This window comes from Nycticebus coucang, chromosome 11 (assembly GCF_027406575.1).
Source record: "Nycticebus coucang isolate mNycCou1 chromosome 11, mNycCou1.pri, whole genome shotgun sequence".
NCBI lineage: Eukaryota > Metazoa > Chordata > Mammalia > Primates > Lorisidae > Nycticebus > Nycticebus coucang.
The window spans coordinates 121955515-121981856 of NC_069790.1; the positions used below are offsets into that span (position 1 = coordinate 121955515).

Here is a 26342-nt window from a genome sequence, read left to right on the forward strand (position 1 = left end):
TAATTTTTTCCCCAACATTTAGACTAATAATTCCAAATAATATTAATGCCAGACACCAAATTGTCATGACATTTTTATTCACCTACTTGTCTTTCATCGAGTTACAAGTCCTACAGAGAAGTAATGAAATATAAACCTGTCTTTAGTAAAACGTGATTACCCAGAAATTCTAAGAAACTATAAAATTGCTATAAGCTATAAAATTATGTGCGTAAATACACACGAGGAACTATAACATATATGTATACGCATATATACATAAACTAATCACGTTTTAGCAAAACATAAGACCTGCTATGTGGCTAGTCCAACAAGATGTGCTATAAGCATAAAATACACAAGTTTTCAAAAACTAAGTACCAAAAAAAAAAAAAAAGGTAAAATGGCTCATTATGATATATAATACACACACATTTTAGATGTATTAGTGAAAACGATATGGATTAAATTAATTTCACCTGTTCATTATAATGTTTTTTCCCTAAGGCAGTTCTAAGTGCCTTGGAATTAAAACTTTTTTTTTTTTTTTTTAAGAGACAAGAGTCTCACTGTACCGCCCTTGGTAGAGTGCCGTGGCGTCACACGGCTCACAGCAACCTCTAACTCTTGGGCTTACGCGATTCTCTTGCCTCAGCCTCCCGAGTAGCTGGGACTACAGGCGCCCGCCACAACGCCCGGCTATTTTTTTTGTTGTTGTTGTTGCAGTTTGGCCGGGGCCGGGTTTGAACCCGCCACCCTCGGCATATGGGGCCGGCGCCCTACTCACTGAGCCACAGGCGCCGCCCGGAATTAAAACTTTTTAGCATGGCTACTAGAAAGTTTGAAATTACATATGGTTCCCACTATATTTCTATTAGACTACGCTGCTTTAGAATATTATTTTGAATAACTTAACAAAATTTCAGTATTAGCCAAAGGATTATCATCCACAGGTGATTCAGAACTTGGTTATATTTGACTAAATCAGTGGTTCTCAACCTTCCTAATGCCTCCTAACACCGCAACCTTTTAATACAGTTCCTCATGTTGTGGTGACCCCCAACCATAAAATTATTTTCGTTGCTACTTCATAACTGTAATTTTGCAACTGCTATGAATCATAATGTAAATATCTGATATGCAGGATGTATTTTCATTGTTACAAAGGGGTCGCGACCCACAGGTTGAGAACCAATAGTCTAAATCAACTGAATACTCATTGACTTGTTAATAGCTTACAAAGATTTTATCATGAAAAACAGCCCTGAATTAGATGCCGTAAAACATCAGGGAAGCCAATGCCAAAATCATAAAATATGATCCTTCTTCACTTAAAAAGCTCACAACCTACCCTGGAGAGGCAGAGGTAAAGCACAATAGGTGCTTCAAGGTCAAAACACAGTCACTATTCTTCTTAAGGAATGACTGAAAGAAGATTAACTAAACAGAAAAAATACGTTATAGTATCATAATATTTCCAATTTATAGGCAGTTTTAATGGGCAATATTTTTTTGAAGAAAAGAGCAACTTACAGTCATAAAAATGCTAATGACAAGGGAACACAGTAAGCAAAGTAAATATTCATCATAGGGAATGACTAAAACAATATCAAATCCTAACTCTGGAAAATTACACTATATTTAAAACATAGGCAGGTAGAAATTTGCATGGACTTCCATGGCAGAATAAAACACACACACACGCAACATTACTAGGTGGACAAATCAGCTGCAGAATAGTATCTGAAGTGCATCACTGTGGCATAAAAACATGCAAACCCATCATATATAGTCTACTGCCACATGGGTATACAACAGGTTGAATCCTAAGAAACTGCAGGTTTTGCGGGTTAAAAAAGGTAGAATGTTGACAGTTTCACACAAATCAACCTAATACGTCATTACACCAAACTGGCAAAAGGAAAAAGAAAGGACTGAGGTGGGGGTATACTTTGACCTATCTATAATGCTCTTAATTTTTTTTAATAAAATGCATTCATGCATTATAGGTGTCCCTCAAAATTAGCTTTTTAAAATGTTAGGTCATTATCAAAGATGATTCCCTAAGTAGAATAATTGTCATCAGTACTATCTATTAAGTGACTGCTAAGAGTAAAGCAACAGTAAATCAACCATAGGACTAATGATACACTGAGATTATTGAAATAAGTAATTGTGGAAATGGCTGAAATATCAAGTATCCATTTCTACTTCCTCACCCCCAAAAGAGAAAACTCAACACATTTTACATACCAAGCAGCCCAAAGAAGTTGTAAAAATGTCATTTTTATTTATTTTTTATTTTATTTACTTATTTTTGCAGTTTTTTTTTTTTTTTGGCTGGGGCCAGGTTTGAACCCACCACCACCAGTATATGGGTCCGGCATCCCACTCCTTTGAGCCATAGGCGCCACCCATCATTTTTATTTTTGAGGGAAAATTTAACCAGAAAATGTTGAAAATGATAGACAGGGTTGGAATATGATGTTCATAAAGCAGAAACAAAGCCTGCAGTAGGAAACTTTAGTGTCCCCTAAATTCAAGTGGTGGTAGTGGGAGGGGGCATATTTAAATAATGAGGGCTAAAAAGCCAAGATTTTTTAAGACATCAATTGTATGTACAAGAAAGAAAATATGTGCTATTGCCTGCATAGATATTAGTGTAGTATGTCCTGAAGGTGATAGAAATTTCATTTCCTAGACCACCTATATAAGCCAAAGAGAATAAAAAGCTCTGATCTAAACGTCAGAAATTGGGATTTCCAATTAAGGACATGTAAGAGTAAACAAAAAAAGAAGAACAAATTAAACTAAAAGTTAGGGGAAAGGAAATAATACAGATCAGAGTGGAAATATTAAGTAGAAAAAAACAGAAATCTAAAAATATAAAAAGCACAATAGAGAAATACTATAATGTACACTATACCTATAAATTTGTCAACTTTGGCAAGATGGACAAATTCCTTAAAAGAAACAAATTTATGCAAGAAAAAACAGATAACCTAAATGAACGACTGTCAAAGAAACTTTATTTGTTAAAAAAACATCCAGGCCAAGATGGCTTTACTGATTTTATAAATAATATAAAGAAAAAAAAATACTTCCAATACTACACAACTTTTCCAGAAAACTAAAGAGGAGATTATACATCACAATTCATTCTAGTTAGCAAGCATTATGATGATATCAAATTCATTACAAGAAAATAAAACTACAAACCAGTAGCTTTCATAAACACAAACATAAAAGAACTTAAAATTTTTAGCATAATAAATTCAACAATATATATAAAAAAGACAAAATATCATGACCAAATAGAGTTTATCACAGGAATGCAAGATTGCTTTAGCATGTAAAAAAACAATCAATGTAATTCACCATATCAAAAAAATATACTTGAAATTTGCTAAGACAATAGATCTTAAGTATTCTCATCCCAAAAAAGGAAGGTCATTATGTGAGGTTATATGTTAATTAGCTTGGTTGCGGTAATCATTTCACAATGTATGTATCAAAACATCATGTTGTACATGAATATATACAATTTTATCTGTCAACTATACTTTGATATGGCTGGGAAAAAAACCGTAAGATCATCTCTAAGAGGCAGAGAAAGCATTTGAGAAAATGCAACATATACTTCTGTTTAACAAAAATTCTCAGTAAATTGTGAATGGAAAGGTACTTCCTCAAAGTGATTTAAGATGCCTATTAAAAAAACAAAAAACAGGGGCGGCACCTGTGGCTCAGTCGGTAGGGCGCCGGGCCCATATACCGAGGGTGACGGGTTCAAACCCAACCCCGGCCAAACTGCAACCAAAAAATAGCCGGGCGTTGTGGCAGGCGCCTGTAGTCCCAGCTGCTCGGGAGGCTGAGGCAAGAGAATCGCTTGAGCCCAGGAGTTGGAGGTTGCTGTGAGTTGTGTGATGCCACAGCACTCTACCGAGGGCCATAAAGTGAGACTCTGTCTCTACAAAACAAAAAAAACTCACAATACTTAATGATGAAAAACTAAATGCTTTCTCCCTGATATCAAAAACAAGGCAAGGATGTCTAATTTTAAATATTCCACAAGAAAAAGGAATGAACAAAAGCAACAGCACAAATCTCAATTATGCTGAATGAAATAAATCAGACCAAAAATAGTATATTTTGTGTTATTCCATTTACATAAAACTCTAGGAAATGTAAACTAATCTACAGTGAGGGAAATCAGGTAAGTCACTGGTTGGGGACAAGGACAGGTGACTTGGGAGGTCAGAGTGGCATGAGGAAACTGCGGGATGAATCTATTCACTATGTAAGGTATGATTTTCAAAGACATGTACATATGTCAAAACTTACAAAACTGTACATGTCAAATATTTATAGCTTATTTCATTACCAAGTATACACCAATAAACCTTGTTTTTCAACTTTCCTTTTTATTTATTTCAGATTAATATGCGGGTACAAATGATTAACTTACAATGTTTTTGTTTGTTAAGTAAACTCCAAATTGTAGTTGAGCCAGAATCTAAGTTTTCTTACTCCTAGTTTAGTAGTAAAATTGAAAAATTTCACCTGCACCCTAACTTTAAATGACTATTTGAAAAACAGGATTTCAGTGAAACAGTAAAATTACTAATAAAATACTTGCCAATAGTTACCCATTACATTTTAGCATACATCTAAAAAAGCCTCATAACATACCAATGAACAAATATTTATCAATCATATCTTTTTAAATAAAAGAGCAAATACATCACATGTGAGCAATTTGAAGAGGATTGCCATAGAAAGAGTCAAGAGAAAGCGAAGAAAAGGAAAGTGTGAGAAAGCGGAAAATATAAAAGAAAACCTGACCAGAGGTTTTTAAAAACGAAGTCGAGATATAGTAAAATAAAAATTCTAGCCTATGTATGTGATTCTTATGGTCTAAACTTGCTACACAAGCGATTACTCCAATCATTGACATTTAAAGATCCCAGTAGATATAAATGAAGCAAGCCTCACCCCAGGCAATACAACAGCTCCGATGCCACTTTTTAGTTTTGACCTGCCTCTGCCACCTCGTCCTGACAGTCCCGCACCACGAGGTCTCCTCTTTCCTGGAAAGCCAGATCCCCGGCCCTATATGACAGACAAGAGAAGTCAACATTCTGTAACAGACCAAAAGAATTTTTAAATTTAAAAGTCAGTGAGATAAGACATGTTCTTAAATGTTACACAAATACACACTTCTTTTATTCTGATTAGATGATAAATGTTAAGAGACTGGGCTTATTATTTGTATCTTTAAATATATATTCGACAACTTGAAATTATACAAATAAAATGCTTATAGCCTTAGAATCAAACTTTAGGTCTATCACTGTGAATGCTCTCCATCAGCAGGCCTTGATGAACATTATTTTTCTATTTCCCAAACCTACATTCTAGGTGACTAGAACAGCTGCATCCCAATCCAGGTATTTTGATATGGGACCAATTGGATTCAACATAAAGAACAAAGAAAACTCCCTAAATGGTCTAAGTAATTATAGTAATAGTTAACATCTACTAAATACTTAACTATGTACTGATCTAAGAACTTTTTTACTCTTAATCCCACATATGGTGGGCACTATTTTATTATATATCCATTTTAGATAGGTGTCATAGGGAATAAAGAGGTAACTTGTCCAAGGTCATTAAGCTATCAAATCTGCCTCCAGAGTCCCTAGTTTGCAACCACTTATTCTGTACTGCTACACTGCATGAAAGTTTATTTGCTCATGTATAACAATGTTCTTCCTCTTATTAAAATCAAGTCCATTTCCTTTAGTATTCAATAGTGGTCTCATGAATTGAACATGTCTACTTCATTCAACCATTGTATTTAGAGAAAAAAATCATTTAAAGAGTGTAAGAAGGCTGACAAAAGGGTAATAGGCTTGCTTTAAATTTAAATCATCTAGATAACAAATATTTGGAATGAAAATAATTTATCTGATGTTTTACCCAAGAAAAAGTCCTATGGGAAAACATGTTAAATTCTCTGGTATTTTAACACATAAATACCAGGGTATGGGGGGTTTTCCCTTCTTTATACTCACATTTATATATTATTCCTCAAGAAAACCTGGCACTTAAGGGCGGCACCTGTGGCTCGGTGGGGAAGGGTGCCGGCCCCATATACTGAGGGTGGAGGGTTCAAACCCGGCCCCAGCCAGCTAAAACAGCAATGAGAATTACAACAAAAAATAGGCAGGCATTGTGCCGGGCGCCTATCATCCCAGCTACTCAGGAGGCTGAGGCAAGACTTGCTTAAGTCCAAGAGTTGAAGGTTGCTGTAAGCTGTGATGCCACAGCACTCTACCGAGGACAACAAAGTGAGACTCTGTCTCAAAAAAAAAAAAAAAGAAAGAAAAGAAAACTTGGCGCTTAAACAAGCAGATACATTGTGTACACTACTTAGGAATGTACTTTCTGATCTTTTTTTCTCCTAACAAGTTGCAAACTATGTTAGATCTTCAGCTTATGTCACCTTTTGTAGTTTAAAATGCTAAACTCATTTCCTATTTAGCAGAATGGTTTCTATGTCAAAAATTGATAGTTACACATGAACAAAAAGAGGGGAGAATGGTTGCAATAAGCAAAGCTTCCAGCTTCAAAATGCCTTTTCTTCGTCTTCTCTTAGCCATCCTCCCCATTACACTCCTTGAAAGAAACATCAGCTTCTCTGAACAAGAGGAGGATGGGGTATAGTTGGATGGATAATTTGTTTTGATATACAAACAAAAGTTCGTGTACACATAAAAAAGATCTTTTACAAGTCAGAAATTTAAAAATCAGGTCTATAGTAATCTGTTTTTCCCCCCACAGTATCCAATGATGACCCAGTTAAGAAAAAGTGCAAATTGGTGGTGTATGTTTATATGTTACAAACAAGTCATCTTCTATACTCTTAAAACAAATATTTATACCTAAACACTATGGATATCAGGGTGAAAGAAAAGTTAGGAAGTTACAATGTGGAACTCCTTTCAAATCCTTCATTAGTCTAAATTAAACATCCATATTCTGGAATTATAGCAAATGTAGAAGATGAAGAAAAATTGTCTTCACTAGTCAAATAAAGTATTTTAGCTTTGGAAATAATACTTTTTAAAATTAATTTTCTCTTCAAAATGCATCAAACTACTTAACTTACTTCAAGGACTAGCACAATCATTAACCAACGACATGGATTGAAAATGGCCCTACAATTTTAACATATTAACAGAAACCATGAAATCTGCCACAATTCTAGTATTTTTTCTCCATTAGAACATAATTCAGGGTGTCCTGAAAGTCGCCGTACATAGGAAAAATTACAACAGCAGATACACATGTATTTTGGAGCATGTTTGCCATGAATGGAAAAGAAGATTTTATGTGCGTGTGTAGGTAGCCAACATGGAGAGAATATTTCATAAATATTTTGTGAATTCTGTAATGAATATTTTGTAAATAAACATACATTTAGTTAGCTACAACTTCCCCTGGCGACTTTTGGGTCACCCTATGTATTAATGGAATTTTTCTTTTGTCTTTTTCCAGGCAACAAAACTGAATGAAATCACGAATGAAAAAGTCCTTCATTACCTTTTGTTCTACATGTCATAAAAGCACTGGTAATTACAACAAAAAGAATCACCCATTAAAAAAAGATTAAAAATTTTCACTTGTAAAACTGAAATTTAACTTCCTCCTAATTCAGCTTTTTAAATTCAAGCATATTATTTTTTATGTTTAAAGTTTTAGATTTAAGAAAGTGGCTCTAGAAACTGAATCTAGGAAAGAAACGTTTAATTCTTATCATCCAGCAGGACAAAACAACCAGTAAGAAATGATATATGAATGTAAATGCAATTTTATTTACCACTTTGATGCTCCAAATGGCACTGCCAGGAAGCTGCCTGGGTTTAAAAATTTCCCGACCTTCTGAAATGTCTGGGGACCAGGAAGGTGGGCTCACTGTATTATGGGTACTCCAAGCCCCCTAGGATATGGCAGGTGAGAAAATAGATGTATAAAACTCAGCAACAGAAAAGGTCAAAGCCAGCAACTAAAGAGTTTTAGAACAGCAAAAACAAATGCAAAATGTATGGAAATTTAGGACAAATTGCTTCAAAATAGAGAAAATAAGCTTATCACTTAGAATGATTAAATATGTAACTTAAAGTTATAAAATTAAGTGTAACTTAGAAGTTTTGTGCTACAAATTACATTAAATATTTTAATCTGGTTGAAATAGCACTATAACAAAACATTTAAAATTAAGGTTTACATGACATCAACACTGACTCATAAACTCCGATTACTGTACCAAAATGCAAATAAAAGTAATTCACTCTTTAAGAATTAACACTAAAAAATTATTTGGGGATTATTTTCTTCTAATTCTTTAACTAGAAGGAGAAATGGATAACCATAAAGAATGTTTTATTACTGTAAAACGAACCAGCAGGCCAAAGAATGCAATGAGAAAGGTGAGTGATCAATAGCCAAATACACTTTAAACTATGGAAAGTTTGTTAGTAACCTTAAGAAGCAAACACATTATAATCTTAGCATGTAATTACTCTTCCTTCAGTGACCACTAGTTGTGGGTTTTGGTTTTATGAATATTTTATGAACATTACATCCAAGGGACTGACTTAAAAAGTGAAGGAATATTAAAGCAAATTGTCCTAAATTTGCAAATTAAAATCCCTAAAGTACCTGATAAATTATACAGGAAATAGCATCTGATGAAAATAATTAAAATAAAACTAAGGCATTTCATTTCTAAATATTTACATTGAGCAATAATCTGTGCTAATCTGATGAAGAGGCTAAACAGCAAATGTTTATTCCACAAAGGTAACGTTTTAAAGAAAAACATGAAACAAATGTCAAAGAATCTACTTCGAATTAGGTAATTCTACAATATACACTATAATTTTACCAATAATTGACCAAAACTTAAGATAAGGTACATAGTACTTACCAGGTTTCTAGAATACTATCAAATTAACAAGTAGTACCCTATTAGTCACATAAATACTACCAGGAATGAAATAGAAAGAAGAGCTTGACTACTCTTTTGGGAGAAGACATAGTTAATGAGGTAACAGTATTTTGAGAAAAACCACACAAGGAGGAGACTAGTTTGACTTCTGATTCACACATTTAAACCAGCATGCATTTGAAGACCAGCAATTAATTACTCTCCCTAACAAACACTCTTCACCCTGCAGGATTGCTTTTCTTCAGTTTTCTCCTGACCCATCAAATCTGACCTGGCTTTATCCAAGCTGGGCTAAATGGCTAAACTGATTTCACTGAGCAGCAACCACAGCAGGTGTATTATCTCCGTTTCCCACATCAGATCAACCTGCTCTGTATCTGTCATCTTCCTCACTGTTACTGGCCCAAGCTCTTCGGTGTCAAAGGCCATTTCTCTGCTCTCACTTAACATCTGGCCACAGCTCAGCTGGATTCAGCAGCAACACACTGGTGGGCATTCCAGTGCCCTCCCTGCTGGCCTTCCTGCATCTCCTGCTCAAGATGGTTCTCTACCTGACCTCCAAGCCCCAATGTTTCCTTCCCAGGGCTGAAGTCCACACCCTAAATGATCTAATCTACAACAAGGACTTCAAACATCATCTTGGAAGTTGTTACAGCCCACATTCACATTTCTAAGTTTTAACTCGTTCTGAGATCTGCAAGTTGATGTGATTTTCTTTCTTTCTTTTTTTTTTTTTTACTGTAGAATTATCTTTTATTTTGGGTAAAAACCCACAGTCATTTTGGGGAGCTGTAATTAAAATTTAACAGCATTATAATTCTAACAAATAACTTAAATATCCTTGTGAGATAAATATAATAATATTTTATGGGTATTTTGGAACCCCAGTATTAAGACTACAAATACACACTAGCCTACATCTATCACCAATGACTCATGCTGGTTCTTTCTAATGAATTGACCATTACATTTCCAAAGTTCTGAAATGGCCAACAGACCACAGAAAGATAATTATTTAGGCTCCTGCTTGAAACCAACAGCTTCAGCAAACTGCTGGCCTTGATTCAGGGCCAACAGTTGATGTGATTTTCAACTTCCTTGTTAGCATTTTCATTTTGTCACACAAAACCTCTTAAATTTATCATGTCCAAAATTTCCCCCTTAACTGATTTCATCTTGTGGTCCCCACCCTTATGAACGGCATCCATTCTTCTGGTCAGAAAGCTGGGAGTCATCTAGATATATGTTCTTTCCCCTGGTAACTCTTCCCAGCCCCCTTCAATCCTCTCCCCTACCATTCCACATATGCCAATCATCAGTGCACTCAGAATTCATCTTCAGGGTTCAGTTCACCACTGGTCACTGTACTTCTCTGTGCTTCTACCAGTAATAGTCTACTGGTTTTCACACTCTCTCCTCACCTTTCTCCACGAAGCTGCCAGAGGAACTTTTCAAATAGACACAGCTTTTGAACCAAGTGTCTAACCTACTGTAAATCCTTCACCTGCTTCGGTGTATTCCAAAAGACAAACCCTTCTCACTGCCCTCTCTAGTCTTGCCTTGTGGCACTATCTCCCTGAGGGTGTGCCCCCAGGAACCCCGGCTTCCTTCCTTCAAACATGCTGCATTCTCCATCTTTTAAATGGCTGACTTCCTCTGACTTTCACGTATGACCTTCATTATTTCATGAGGAAGCCATTCTTTAGCACTCAAAATGAATCCGGATCTCCCTTACATACCTTTTAGCACCTTCTCATTGAATCATGACCTAAAGAATTTTATTGCTTATAATTTTGTTTGGTGGTAGGGAGTGGGGGCAAGAGTTATCTAAATTTAGTTCCCTCAATATTTCCACTGGTTGTTTTCTGAGGATATTTGGCTAGCGTACACCTCAAATTCCTTTTGGTAGATTATTTAATGTTATGTTAGTAGACAGTTCTCAAAGCATACCACAAAGTCATCAACTAAGATAAAAATAAAATTGAATAATTTTATTTCAAAAATAGGAATTTTTTGGTGATTATATGTATTATTCATAATTTTAAAAGTTAGCTATAATGCCAAAAGTTTATCTCATTTCAAAAAGCATTTACATCTCGTATAACATGTATGAACCAAATGAAGAGCTTTATAGATCAAGAATGTTTGGATGCCATTTCAGGAATAATTAGAAAACCACTCAACTGCTATGAAGAACTTATATAATAAAAGCTTGGATAATGACATTATGAATTTTAATAAGCATATTATCATAAGACACTAGAAGAGATGTGCAATTTTACAGGACTGAAGAAAATTATGATTATACTTAGATATTTTGACAAGAAAGAAATTACTTAATATTTAGACATTAAAACTAAAATATAACTATAATTACCAGAGCTCTGTTATAAATTATCCTTACAGATGTCATTTTTGATCCAAAAGAACTTAACACAAACCATTCAGAAAAGGCTATCTGCACCTGTAACAGACTTGCCCTCCTCTAACAACTCTCATGGGCTTATCACTCTGTAACCACTGCTGCCACTGGACTTCTAAGCAATATGAGAAGGGACAATCTCCCTTTTGTTCGTTGCTGTGTCATGTACCCTGTTTAGCACTTACCAAACATCTATTCTTTTCCACCAAGCATCTATTACCTTTTTGCATCATGCATGAATTCACCAATAAATACTGTGCCAAGATATGAAATATACTAATCCCTCTAGGAATAGCCTAGAGAATCTTGAATTTCTTCACCTATAAAAAAAATATTGATCTATCCAATGCACTCACAGTTACTCTTAAACTAGCTACAAACTAAAGAGCAACAGAGCTTAAAATGTAACCATCAGTAAACTGTAATCGGAGGTAAATAGAACCAACTTGCTATCAAATCCTACAGAAACATGGAATGCTACTACCTGGCAGAGACTGAATTAGAATCCCAAAATAATTATCCCCAAATTGTTGGGGTTGAATAATTTAAAGTTGGTATAAAACTTCTTTCTGCTTTGCGGCCAATTTCTCATGTAAACTTATCAACCTAGTAAGTTACACAGGTGTTACAAGGCCTGTGGATAGACAGGTGGGAACAATAACGGCAGGTGGAAAACAGACTATTGGGGCAACTTTCTGTGAAAAGTCAAATCTTACCCCTGGCTGTTAAATATGACCACATAATCATAGCCCGAGAGTAATTCCAATTTTAAAAGCAGCCAGAGAACATATGGTATCTTATGAGCAAACTTCATGCCTCCAGGGGCTAAGCAAACCCTGGACCCACACTCTTCCAACATACTAGGCAAAACCCAGGTTGCTATTAAACAGTAAGTCTAAGTTGGGGAAAATAAAAACACTGAAGAGATAGTGCAGAAAGGAAAATAACTTAGTACAAGAAACAAAATGTTAAGAGTTTATAATGTATCTTTTTGTAAATACACTGGGGCTATAGCAGCACACTTCACTTTATTACTTATGGGACTCTTTTTGCATAAAGTAGTCTAGTACACAAAAACTGAGCTCAACATCAAGGAGAATGAGAAATCAAAACTGTGATTTGGTTAAGTACAGAAACAACTGTTATCAACTTCAGCCTTTGATCATTTCAGAATATAAATGTGGCTGAAGCTAGCAATGGTAATGGCTTCTGAAATACAACAATGAGCACAAGGAAACTAAAGGTAAGTCTGGTGTTTCTAATCTCTGTGTCTTTAGCTTAACATTCCAAAGGGCCCAGATATTTTTTAGGTTTAAAACCACAGTTCCACAATGGTTTAGATTAGGGCTTCTTGGACTTCACCCTACATGGGAAATCTTAAAATGAACATTTTGTTTATTTACCTTTTTTATTTTCAAAAATAAGAAAGTTGAGGGCGGCGCCTGTGGCTCAAGGAGTAGGGCGCCGGTCCCATATGCCGGAGGTGGCGGGTTCAAACCCAGCCCCGGCCAAAAAAAAAAGAAAGTTGAGATAGGGCCTGAGACTCTGCCTAAGGTCTGCTGACATCCCCTAGTGGGTGGGCTACACTCTCTCTGTGGTAAGAGCTCAAACCTGAATTCTTCTAGCAGCATTCCTCAGCTGGCCAGCCTCCTCTGCTTTCCCCTCAGCTCACTGTGGTTTCCTCTGCTGCAGCACATACCACCACACATGCTGAGTTTAATGGGCTGCTGACCAATTCTAAAAGCAAGTGCAACCACCGTTTGACTTTGCATTGGGAAACCTACCACATATTGTGTTTACTGTAACAAGGTGTGACTCGGTCAAGACCTTAAGTTATTTTCATTGGTAAATTTCAGTACCAATAGTCACTAGCCAATCTGTTTGGGTGTAGGACCCCCACTCCAGAGCTACATTTAATACACGATCATTATATCTTTCTCAAGTCTCCATTTTAAGTTAATCAATCACAGTATGTCCACATTATAATGCAAGAGAAAGTATGCAGTAGCATTTGCTGTATGTCAGGTGTTTTACATGTGTTAGTATTAAATTCTAACATCCACGATACAGTTTCACGGACGAAAAATTTAAAGAGCCAGTTCACAAAATAACTTGCTCAGTGTCACACAATAATGGAAAGATAAATCTTTTGAATCTACACAATTATGCTATGAAAATTCATGCTGACATGTAAAATTTAGGAAAAACAGGTATAAAACAATACAAAACAAAGAAAGTCACTTTTTTAAAAGGCATCCTATTGTTTAAACTAGAATACACGGCATCTTTTACTCCCACAAAGAACAGGAAGTGAATGTTTACTGACAATACCGTCTTTAAAAGTATCCAGTACGTAGGTTTTACCTCTTTTGTATTAAAAGATGGACAATTAAACTATCCAGGGTCATTTTCTTTTCCTTTATAAGAAATATATATTTCTGAAAGACATGCATGATGTCAGTGTACATACATTACATTAAGCAACGTTTCAAAATTCACCGTTACCTGAAAGGCACGTATGAAATAATCAAATTTTTAAATTAAAATCTGGACATGAAACATCTTACCAAGAACTGAATCTCTCCTTATTCAGAGAGTATTAGTACAGATCTAATTTCTTTCTTTAAAAAACAAAAACTAAATAAAATCCAAAACACTAATGCCTTTTGCTAAAGGATTTGCATTTAGAAGCCAAAAATGGCACACATTGTATTTTTTAAAAGAACAAAACTATTTATTTGTTAAAAAAAAAAAACTGTTGATTTGTAAATGTTCGAACTATAATAATACTCCATAGCTCATCATTCTGGGGGTCTGTTTTCTCTCTCACAGGAACAGATGATGAAACTGATATATTAATTTGAACTAATTACAATGCTATTGTAGTATACAAGTATGTTATAACATTCCATGGTTCATAATAAAATTACTTAATGAATAATGAGGAGTTTGCAAAGTAATGGGGAAAATGGTTATGTTCTAATGAAATACTCTTTTTGGAAACCTCCTCTATTAAAGAAATTTCACCTTCTCTGTGAGAACTACTCCCTAGGGTTCAGTCTTAGAACTTAACAGAAATTCCTAAGCTTCTCACCTATATGATAAACAATAACAGAAAAGTAAAACTCAAAAAGGAGTTCTTATCATTTGTCTAAAATATTGTACCTAGGAATTTTTTAACGAAATTTTCTTGAAATATTTACTGTAAATATATCATAGATTGTTTTATACTTTCAGCACCACCATGAAAGCAGTTAGCACATGAAAGTGAACTAGATTGCAGTCATGTCACTACATTAAATATCTTCATGCAAAATGTGATGATAAATGTATTATAAAATTACAAAGAAAGATTACTATAATCTCAGAATTTCCCAATTAGAATGGATAAATGCAACATGGAATAAGAGAAATGGAATGAAGACAAATAAAAACAAATCATAGTATTTACTATATTAAAAATTTCTGCTCCATTTTCCACTACTTATTAAGAGCATTTCCTCCTGTACAAATATGTTTAATGCAGTAGCACATTTCTCTAATTCAGGACTCCACTTTCAAGGTTCCAGTTGAAGACGACCCTCAGAGGTTATGTTTTAATCAGTCTAGGACAGGGCCACCACAATGGTGTTCTAAAAGCCCCCTAGATGATTACAGTACGTGACAGCTTCAATAAACACAGTTTTTGGTAAAGAGACAGGGTGTCACTCTGACTGCCCAAGTGGGAATACACTGGTATGATCACAACTCATTAATGCCTGGCTCTTGGGCTCAAGTAATCCTCCTGCCTCGGCCTCCTAAGTCACTGGGACTATAGGTGTGTGCCACTGTACCAAGATAATAACCACTTTTCCAAATCCAAGTCCCAAAATAGACATTCCCATAAAAATACTAAAAAGTGGCTTGGCGCCCATTGCACAATGGTTACTGCACCAGCCACATACAACGAGGATAGTGAGTTCGAACCTGGCCTGCGGCTGCTAAACAATAACAACTGTAACAAAAAATAGCCGGGAGTTGTGGCAGGCGCCTGTACTCCCAGCTACTTGGGAGGCTAAGTCAAGAGAATTGCTTGAGCCTAAGAGTTTGAGGTTGCTGTGAGCTGCGACCCTATGGCACTCTACACCAAGGGTGACATAGTGAAACTGTCTCAGAAAAAAGAAAGAAAAAGAAAAAAAGAGATAAAAAGCATTTATAAACTCATAACTTCAATAAAAGATGAGAAAATACAACTAGTTCATAAGGACAGTTTGCATGAAGCAATGTCCAATTTGCTATTTGTTAGCGTCTTACCAATCAATTTCCTTCTCCTACTGCCTACCACATCTAATTTTTCCTCCTTATCTGTGAGAAATACTCTATCTAAATTGGGCAAAAAGGCCAGGGGAGGTGACTCACTCCTGTAATTCCAGCACTCTGGGAGGCTGAGGTGGAGGATCACTTGAGCTCAGGAGTTTGAGACACCATTCTGAGTCAGAGCAAGACCCCCGATTTTATTAAAAATAGAAAAATTAGCCAGGCATCATGGTGGGTACATGTAGTCTCAACTACCTGGGAGGCTGAGGCAGGAGGACTGCTTATCCCCATGTTTGAGAATGCTGTTAGCTGATGCCAAATACTCTGGCCTGGGGCAATAGAGACTCTGTCTCCAAAGAAAAGAGGGGGAAAAAAAGGCAAGAAAACGAAAAAAAAAGAACGAATCTTAGTCTATTCACATCCATCAGGAAAATGCTGTCATTGTTCTCGTAAGTCAGTATGGCCCTGAAGCTTAAATTTGCGATACATTTGAAACATCTCATGAAGAAAACGAACTTTTTATTTCTCACTAAACAGTATCTAAAATTTTCCATATAAAAGGCACAATACAAACCACTAAACTTTAATTACTAACCTCTGTAAAGGAAAAATAACTATTTGGTTTGCCCTTTGATAACAGACTCCTAATACTCAAAATGTAAGTTCCATTTTCTGCATCCCGGTATCTCACATTCAGAAAACTCCCTATACATGGATTGTATGTTGAAAACTTTACATTAAACATGTACAGAATGGGCTTTGCGCCCGTAGCACAACGGTTATGGCACCAGCCACATAACACCAAGTCTGGCAGGTGTGAATCCAGCCTGGGCCAGCCAAACAACGACAACTATAACAAAAACCCGGGGGTTGTGGTGGGTGCCTGTAGTCCCAGCTACTTGGGAGGCTGAGGCAGAAGAATCACTTAAGCCCAAGAGTTTGAGGTTGCTGTGAGCAGAGACGCTACAGCACTCTACCAAGGGCAATACAGTGAGACTCTGTCTCAAAAAAAAAAAAAAAAAAAAAAAATATATGTACAGAATGAATTTGTTGCTATAGTAAATGTTTAGTAGTTCTCTGTTTTGGCATGTGTCCTATGAGCAACAGAGAAAGCAAAATATTTCCACTTCAAGTCCTTAAAACCAGTGAAAGCATAGCAACTTTCTCAACTTATTAATCCTGAATTTATTTGGTATTTTTTGTAAATTCAACAATTCTGGAACTGCTGTTTTCATATTTCTCAAAATGCTTTGCCTTTCACTGTTCAACAGGTAGCCACCAGTCACATGGCTCCTAAGCACTTTTAATATAGCCTAGTCCAAACTGCGATGTGCTTTAAGTAAAAAATATCTTTTTTTTTTTGTACAGCCAAGAGTCTCACTGTACCGCCCTTGGTAGAGTGCTGTGGCGTCACACGGCTCACAGCAACCTTTAACTCTTGGGCTTACACGATTCTCTTGCCTCAGCCTCCCAAGCAGCTGGGACTACAGGCGCCCACCACAACACCCGGCTATTTTTTTGTTGCAGTTTGGCCGGGGCTGGGTTTGAACCCACCATCCTCGGCATATGGGGCCAGCGCCCTACTCACCGAGCCACAGGTGCCACCTAAATAAAAAATATCTTGTTCACTTTTAAGCTGATTACAAGAAGGAAATATTTCGAATAAACCAGATTAAGTAAAATATTGGTAAAATTTATATCAACTACTTCTTTTTAAATGTATTAGAAAATTTAAAGTTGCATAAGTAATTAGTGTTATATTATATATTATATTAGACAGTGCTGAGTCTGTCTACTACCAGCTAACATTAGATTATACAATCAACAGCTATCACATCAAACCCTGAATCTTTCAGACTGTGTTTTTAATTATTCATTTAATTTTGAAGTAAATTCCTAGAGAAGCTCATATAATACCAGAAAATCATTAAGATAAACAAAAATCTGAACTATTTTATGGTCAACATTCAACAAATTAAATCTACAATTCTTTGGTTGAATGGTATACTTATAAGACCAAAAACCTAGTAACATTCAATAAAATATGGAAATGTTACCAAAAAATAGCTGAAGCCCAAAGAATATTGTTTACATCATAATCACTGCCATGAAAATCCATCTTGTTTTATAGCCAGTTCCCACTACCAAGGACATGTTAACGAAAAACTAAATAAAGTCAGAAGTATAACACAGAAATGCCTGATATCAAAGAAATTTATGTAACAGAATAAACTTCAGTATTTCTAACATGAGGATACTTAACACTTAAGTATAAAATATTCCCTGGAAATTATGGTCTCAGCACCTCACCAATGTAGAGCTTTCTTATCTTATTTAATTCATACTTTACACAATAACCATACTATTATTATAAGTGATGAATCAGCAAGTCTGCTACAAAACTAAAACCAAGACTGGAAGACTAAAAAGCTGAAGAGGGCGGCGCCTGTGGCTCAGTCGGTAAGGCGCCGGCCCCATATACCGAGGGTGACGGGTTCAAACCCGGCCCCGGCCAAACTGTAACCAAAAAATAGCCAGGCATTGTGGGGGGTGCCTGTAGTCCCAGCTACTTGGGAGGCTGAGGCAAGAGAATCGCTTAAGCCCAGGAGTTGGAGGTTGCTGTGAGCTGTGTGAGGCCACGGCACTCTACCGAGGGCAATAAAGTGAGACTCTGTCTCTACAAAAAATAAATAAATAAATAAATAAATAAGCTGAAGAGAGGAGAAGTATAGCCTACGAACTGCTTACGAGATTAGTAGAAAATGATGAAGTAGAAAGAAGAGACTAGCAGCTCAAAAGAAAGTAGAATATTAGCAGATTTTGGAACTGAAAGGAAATAAGAGCAGAAACAACAGAAAATACCACTACATGGCTCATTTAGGATGGGATGAGCCTAATACACATATACACAAATTATTTTGGAACTAAGTCAACTGGAAAATAGTCTTAATGTACTGAATCTGAATCTAGTTATGGTTGGAATATAAGTCTCCAATAAGGAGTAAAATTTAATACGAATTATTTATGATGCAGTATATTTAAATAAATGTAAAACATCAGAACCAAAAGTAAATCTGAGATTCAAATTGCCATTGCTAAAGTATTTTCAGGGTCAGAACTACGTAATTAAACTACTTTGTAAAAAGGGGGGATTTACTGAGAAGAACTAGTTTGAAAAGAAAACTCTTATAGAGCACAAATAAATGTCAAGGAAAATACTTAGGAAAAGGCAGAAATAATGGTGTTTTGGTTTACTGCATGTGTCTTTGCCAAAGAGAAATAACTAAATCCCATGTGGCAATTACTTGCCTTTGGGATAACCTGTCTTTAGAGACTAAGATATATGCATATGTGGGTTTTATTTAGAGGCAACTAATTTTCACATTAAAATAAAGTCAGATTTTTAAAAAGTGGCCTTACAATTCCAAAGTTAGATGATCATGGTCAAGATATCCTTCCTTAAAAGGTCAGACATTAACCACTGGAAGCAAACTTAATCATGAGAGTAAAAGCTCCAAATTACCACTGTAGCTCAATACTTCTCATCTGTTTGATATTTTGCCATTTTAAAAACACTTCATAAAGTAGCAATTTTATAAAAGAAGTAATTCTTAGCCACTTGGCTGAGCATAGTGGCTCACACCTGTAAGTCCAGCACTTTGGGAGGCCAAGAGGGAAGCATCACTTAAAGCCAGGAGTTTGAGATTAGCTTAGGCAACAGAGCAAGACTCGGTCTCCACAAAAAAAAATTTTTTTTTTTTTACAATCAGTGTAACCTGGTTTCTTGTGCCCTCAATAAATACCCAACATTTAAAAAAAAATTTTTTTTTTAAGTTAGCCAGGAATAGTGAGCACCTGGAGTCTACCACTCAGGAGGCTAAGGCAAAAGGATTGCCTGGCAGTTGGTTGCAATGAGCTGTGATAGTACCACTGCATTCCAGCCAGAACAACACAGCAAAACCTTTATTCCCCACCCCCAAAACACCCAAATCTGGAACTCATCTTTAAAAGCTAGAATATACACTAACAAGAAGAAAGATTTTCTGCCCTTTTACTTACTGAAGATCAACAGTACAAGTCTAAGTTGTTGGGGGTTTTTTGGTCCGTGAAACTACTGAAAACAAGTCCAGGGAAAGGGGCATGGGGGGGAGGGGGGGTGTCCCAGAAGAGAATTAGCCCATGAAAAATCCCCTTCATGGCTTGTCACCCATAACTCAGTGGTGAGGGCGCCAGCCACATACACAAAGACTGGTGGGTTCGAACCCAGCCCAGGCCTGCTGAACAACAATGACAACTGCAACAAAGAAATAACTGGTCTTTGTGGCAGTCGCCTGTAGTCCCAGCTACCGGGAGGCTGAGGCAAGAGAATCACTTGAGCCCAAGAGTTTGAGGTTGCTGTGCTATGACGCCATGGCACTCTACCCAAAGCGACATGGTCTAGAATCTTGTCTCAAAAAAAAAAAATAAAGAAAGAAAGAAAAGAAGGAAAGAAAAATGACATTCCTCATTAATAGCATTTTCTAAATCATGAAGAAACCACAAGTCACCATTATATCCAAGTTCCACCTAAGCTGCTGTCCCAACAAAAGCTGCACATACACTTTATTTTCTACAGCTACTCCAGTGATCTTTTCTGTGGGCATCATAAAAATCAGCCTACCTGTTTGGACCGTGGTCTACCAGGAGAAAATTTTCTTTTGGTAATAGCTGGTTTACCCATGCCAATTTTTGGAGTGACTGAGATGTATGTTGTTGGCAGGATGTTTCCAGCAGAGGAACTGAGAGTCGAGGGGTAACTGTGCAGCATGTCACAGGAAGGTAAGTCTGAAGACAGGGCTGGAGAGGACGACACATTGGCCTTGCTCATGTCCACTGATGGAGAAAATGATGACTCTGTCTCAGGTGTTAATTTTATAGATTTGTCCCCTCGGCATGAACTATCTTTCACATAACCTGCAACTGCAGAAGTCATTTCAAAGTCCATAAACCCAACAGAAAATTCAGATTTTTCTCTCTGTTCCATTTTTTCTTGTACCCTTTCCATAAGCAAATGTTCCTTAGAACATAATGAAATATTTTCCTCATGTGGGGAAACTAAGGTTTCTGGTGGAGCAACAGTAACAGATTCAACGGTTAATTTTGGAGGCAGTGATTCTTCTTTAGATACCACTATTTTCGCTTCCTCTAACTGCAGCTCCTCCTGTGGCACAATGATCTGGTGTGTAATTACTTCGATGTTTTCTGTCACTTCCATTTTGTCTTCATTCTGATCTTCATCACAAGTATGTATCACTTTAGAAGACATTTCCATTGTTTCACTATTAATTTCATGAGAACTTTGCTTTTCCAAATCAGAATTTGTTTTCTTTGTGGATGATTCTATAAAATTTAGAATATTTGTTATGTCAATGTACACACACATTTTAAAAAATTTAACCAGGTGTAAGAAATTTGGTAAAACCATGACGTAAGGGTGGCGCCTGTGGCTCAAGGAGTAGGGCGCCGGTCGGTCCCATATGCCGGAGGTGGCAGGTTCAAACCCATCCCCGGCCAAAAAAAAAAAAACCATGACTTAAATTAGAAGATATTCATTTAGAGATACTTACTCATTTTTAAAAGGGCTGACTATAGTTAATAAACACTCAAATGAACAATGATTTATGGATGAGAATCAGTCACCGACCATAAAACCTCATGAAAACATGACTTTAATAGGATATGATGTTTTACAATATAAGAAGTTACAAACTGACTGAAAATTATATGGGTAAAGTTATAATACTTTATGGCTAAGAAAATGGGGATAAGTGATGTTATGTGAGTTGCGCAAGTTAAAAAGTAAACACTCCCATAAAATGTAAAGATATTTTCCAAGAGTAGACACCCATACATAACAAAGCTGCTGCAGACTCAACCGAGTAACGGAACGGACAGAACAGACTTACTAACCACTAAGTAACCACTTGCTTACTTGGCTGAACTTCCCAAACACCCAACAGATTTTTTGGGAAAAAACCCTAATTCTTCATCATTGTCTACAACCTAAGAGACTAATCTTAGCAAGTTTATCAAAAATAAGAGTTACTGACTGGTAAATTTTAATTACTGTGTTAAGCTTTTAACCCAATCTTAAAAGTAAAGGTCCAACTGGGATGAACTACGGTCATTCTGTAAAGTAGGACGGAAGATGAAAAGGCACTTATTCCATACGCCCCTTAATGTGATTTTTTTTTTCTTTTTTTGCAGTTTTTGGCCAGGGCAGGGTTTAACCCACCACCTCCAGTATATGGGGCCGGTGTCCTACTCCTTTTAGCCACAGGCACTGTCCCAAATGTGATTTTTAAGTTACATTAATAAAGACACTTACTTTCTCAATTGCTATTTACCAACCAGTAATTAAAACTTACTGATGTTCTGGTATCAAAATGAAATCTCACCTTCCATTTCTGATTTATTGAAAGAAAGAAAAAAAATAACAGATCTGATAGCATTACATTTGGGGGGGGGGGGACACAGTTTCTGGCCGGGGCTGGGTTTGAACCCACCACCTCCAGCATATGGGGCCAGCGCCCTACCCCTTTGAGCCACAGGCACTGCCCAGCATTAAATATTTTTACATACAAAAACCCTTTCTAGAGAAACTAACCTCCTTTAGATCCACTGCCATTCTTTCAAAAAAAAAGGATTAATTAAAAGATTTACTATATCATGTACACCCTATAACAACTGCAAAATATCTTTGGGATAATGTGCAAAGTTAACTTAATGGATAGTGACTTGAATCTGCATAGCAACCATAAAGGCAATTATGACTCAATCAAATGAGACAATACAAACATTGCTTACCAGGAGTGAGAAGACCATCTGTGTCAACACTTTCTGGTGGATTACTTTTCTGCTGCTCTTCAGTGTGGACTTGAACTATGAACAACACATTTATAGAATCTTAATCAAGGTGTCAAAATTTCTCTAACACCACTTTTCTTCACTTTACATCTTTATAACAACTTTAAGAGTTTTTATATGTGAACTTAACAAATTTCAAAATATCACGCAGTCCCTTTTTATGTATATACCCAAATTATGTAACTCAGCATACGAGTTCATATATACTACAAAGACTTTTGGAGGAGCCTGTGACTATAAAAAGCAGTTTGTCCCCAACACAGTCTCTCATTAATTGTCTTCAAATACAGTGATAGCTATTATGAATATGTATTGCAAAAAGGTTAATTGTATTATTATCAAAATAACTGGAATAACCCTGAAAAGGACAGCTGAGACAATCTAACACAATAAATTTTTATTATCTCAGCATGAAACATTTCACAGTCAGCAACAGCTCTAGTTAGCAATTACAAGTATAACTAAAGCAAGAAAAATATAAATTGCAGTTTAATGAAAATCACGTGATCCCTAAACAAAGTACGCACTTATGGTTAAATCTAGATTACAGCTGAACGACAAACATATGCATGCCTGTTGTATTAATTCTCATAACAATTTCCTAAGTGACTATATCTTGGGTAACTTTTATGTAGGATACTCAAGTTTTAGCAGATGTCCATAAATTCATCATATATACACATTTTCTTCAAAAATTAAGTATATTCATTATACAAACATTCTTACCATCTGGAACAATTCCAGGTGTGGACTCCTGATCATTGATATCTGTATTAACTGTTTGCTCCAAAAGTACCATTTGGTCTTCGGGTCCCTCAACTTCCATCTCATTATAATCTAAACAGAAATTTATTTGTTTGTTAGCTCATAATTAGCTTTTCAGTTTTCTTAATTACTTCAACAATTATGGCTTTGATCTATAGAAGGTAAATTATCCCCAAAAATGCATCAAACCTGGCCTAGGCCAGCTAACCAACGACAACTACAACAAAAAATAGCCAGGTATTGTGGCGGGCGCCTGTACTCCCAGCTACTCAAGAGGCTGAGGCAAGAGAATCACTTAAACCCAAGAGTTTGAGGTTGCTGTGAGCTGTGACGCTGCGGCACTCTACCAAGGACAACACAGTGAGGCTCTGTCTCAAAAGAAAAGTAACTGACATTTTAAAAAGATACATAATAGCCATATACTGATGGCATCCTAGAAACAAAAGGTTAGCAATTAAAGATGCTTCTACTAAAACCCCTAAAATAGAACTATTGTAAAAATTACCACTCATGTTGTGAAAATGAAAAACAATCTGGTGAGGTCTCTTTTCTTTAACTTTTAAGAATCATGCCACTATGTTTATATATCAGCAGGATACTATAAAAATGTTCCATACCTGAACAAAATCTTGGGCTCAAGAGGTGATTATTAACATTTTAGAAGGACTAAAATATCCTGAGTCTAGAGAACACAAATGATAGCCCCAATAACACAGTGAGACCCCCATCTCTTTTTTTTTTTTTTTTTTTGGCCGGGGCTGGGCTTGAACCCGCCACCTCCGGCATATGGGACCCGCGCCCTACCTGCTGAGCCACAGGCGCCACCCGAGACCCCCATCTCTTAAAAAAAAAAAAAAAAAATAGCAGTTGTAGTGGCACATGCCTAGAGTCCCAGCTACTAGGAAGGCTAAGGCAGGAGGATCGCCTGAGCTCAGAAGTTGGAGGCTGCAGTGAGCTATCACATCACAGCTGAGGCATGTCAGCATAGGTGACAGAATGCAACCCCATCTCTTAAACACACACACACAAATGGAAAGCACACTATACATGGAATTCAAATACTAAGAGGACTACATAAAGAAGCTGTTTTAGGGTTTAGCCATTAGATTCAGAGATGACCAAGATAAATTCAATTTAAAGGTTACAAAATTGAGAATAAAATGGTATCTGATACACATTATTCCCTTATTCTGATAAAAGTAACATACTGGTGACTGGGTGGCAAGGCACTATAAAAAAAAAAAAAAAAAAATCTCACGTTTACCTGTATTGAGTTCAGTTATCTCCACTTCATCACCTGGCTGCAACGGATCCATTTCAGCTTCTAAGTGTTTACAATACATACAGATATATTCTTCTTTGAGCTGAGAATCCAGTTCATGATCTGTTGGTTTGTCACATTCTAAGTGAACCCATCTGCAGTGATAAGTATATTTAAATAAAAATTTCTAAAGCCAAGTTAACATCTAGGAAAAGGGGAGGCAACTGGTGAAAAGCTGAATATAAGAAGGATTAAGGATGAGAGGAGAAAGATTACAGTTCAGTTACAGCGGTTTGTAACTGCAAACGTTTTTAAAAAGGAATTGGCATTTGTGATGGTATTAGAGGTGTTATATTTTTACTTCCATATTTTTAAGCTATTTCCCCTTTACTTTTACCTCTTAATTCTCATTAGTGATCTAATATTGTCTTATCTTTTGCCCATTTACTTCCTCATGCCTTGGAGATTTCTTAAAAACATAATTTAATTCCATCTACAACAGCACTCAGTACTGAAGGGACTGGTGAAGCTTAGAAGTGCAACACAGTGGAGCAAATGATCACATGGATGAAAAAAATTGGCAAACAAGTAAATGGATAACTGTATCTTCTTACCTTTTGCACATATTACAATGAAGCATGTCTTTCTGCAACTCTGGATGGTAACACTTCCCACAGAAAGGACATAAGTTATCTTCTTGTTGGTAACAACTGTCACATATCAGGCAATTGTGGTGCCACTGAACACTAGATCGTGTGCCACACTCTATACATATTCTGCAATTCTAAACACCAGGAAAAATAAAAACAAACAGTTTATTATGCATTTGCAATTGACTTTTGATGTAAATGTTTTTAAAATCAATGACTCATACGTGAATTACACATTAAGTTTTCATGTTCGTACACTAGTATATCCTTTCGAAACGAATTGCTGATGTGACCTCACAAAAACAGCACAGAAAACTCCAGGAAAATGTAGAAAGGGATAGGAACACCAAGGAAAACATAAACGTGGAAGAAAGAAAACCAAGAATACAGCAACTCAAACTTCAAAAATCAAACATTCTAGGACCAGGAAATAACTTTTCTAGAATAAGTCTATTGAACCCACTACTGCAAAAAGCAAACTCGTGGTGTTAACAGTATTCTACTTGCCTCATGGCAGGGCAGGAAATGCAAACAAGCTCTCTTACTAATTAGCATGACACACTTCATGCAACTTGGTGTTTAAAACTGTAAAAATAATCATTCCACATCAAAATCCAACCAGGGCTCCTTGTTTTAGGAATAGAAAGTGGCCTTATCCTTACCAAACTGGAACTGTTTTTTTTTTTTTTTTGAGACAGAGTCTCAAGGTATCGCCCTGGGTGGAGTGTCACGGCGTCAAAGATCACGACAACCTCAAACTCTTGGGCTTAACAGATACTCTTGCCTCAGCCTCCCAAGTAGCTGGGACTACAGGCATCCGCCACAATGCGCCACTATTTTCTCGTTGCGGTTGTCATTGTTGTTTTGGTAGGCCCGGGCTGGATTCAATCCTGCTAGCTCCAGTGCATGTGGCTGGCGTCCTAGCCACTTGAGCTACAGGCACCGAGCCCAAAGTGGAACCGTTTATGAAGTACGAGTGCAAGGCCAGCCAGACATCAGCCAAAACCTTTTGTGTGTTCATGAATTAGTCCTCCCTTAAAATCCTGG

At 36.5% G+C, this 26342-nt stretch overlaps 1 protein-coding gene and 1 non-coding gene across 12 annotated transcripts in view; both read right to left on the bottom strand.

Annotated features, from left to right (window-relative positions):
- Nucleotides 1-26342, bottom strand: part of KMT2C (lysine methyltransferase 2C) — a 298652-nt gene that overhangs the window by 94730 nt on the left and 177580 nt on the right. For all 11 annotated transcript variants that reach the window (XM_053608446.1, XM_053608454.1, XM_053608455.1 and 8 more), the window contains 7 exons: nucleotides 25260-25429; nucleotides 24649-24800; nucleotides 23346-23456; nucleotides 22560-22634; nucleotides 20374-21092; nucleotides 7865-7984; nucleotides 4975-5091 (listed from right to left, as the gene is read on the bottom strand). In XM_053608446.1, coding sequence (XP_053464421.1) covers nucleotides 4975-5091; nucleotides 7865-7984; nucleotides 20374-21092; nucleotides 22560-22634; nucleotides 23346-23456; nucleotides 24649-24800; nucleotides 25260-25429 — 1464 coding nt within the window. The remainder of the gene's footprint in view (nucleotides 1-4974; nucleotides 5092-7864; nucleotides 7985-20373; nucleotides 21093-22559; nucleotides 22635-23345; nucleotides 23457-24648; nucleotides 24801-25259; nucleotides 25430-26342) is intronic.
- Nucleotides 9933-10069, bottom strand: LOC128560606 (small nucleolar RNA SNORA2/SNORA34 family). Its single transcript, XR_008373086.1, has one exon. It is a non-coding gene; the product is annotated as a small nucleolar RNA SNORA2/SNORA34 family (small nucleolar RNA).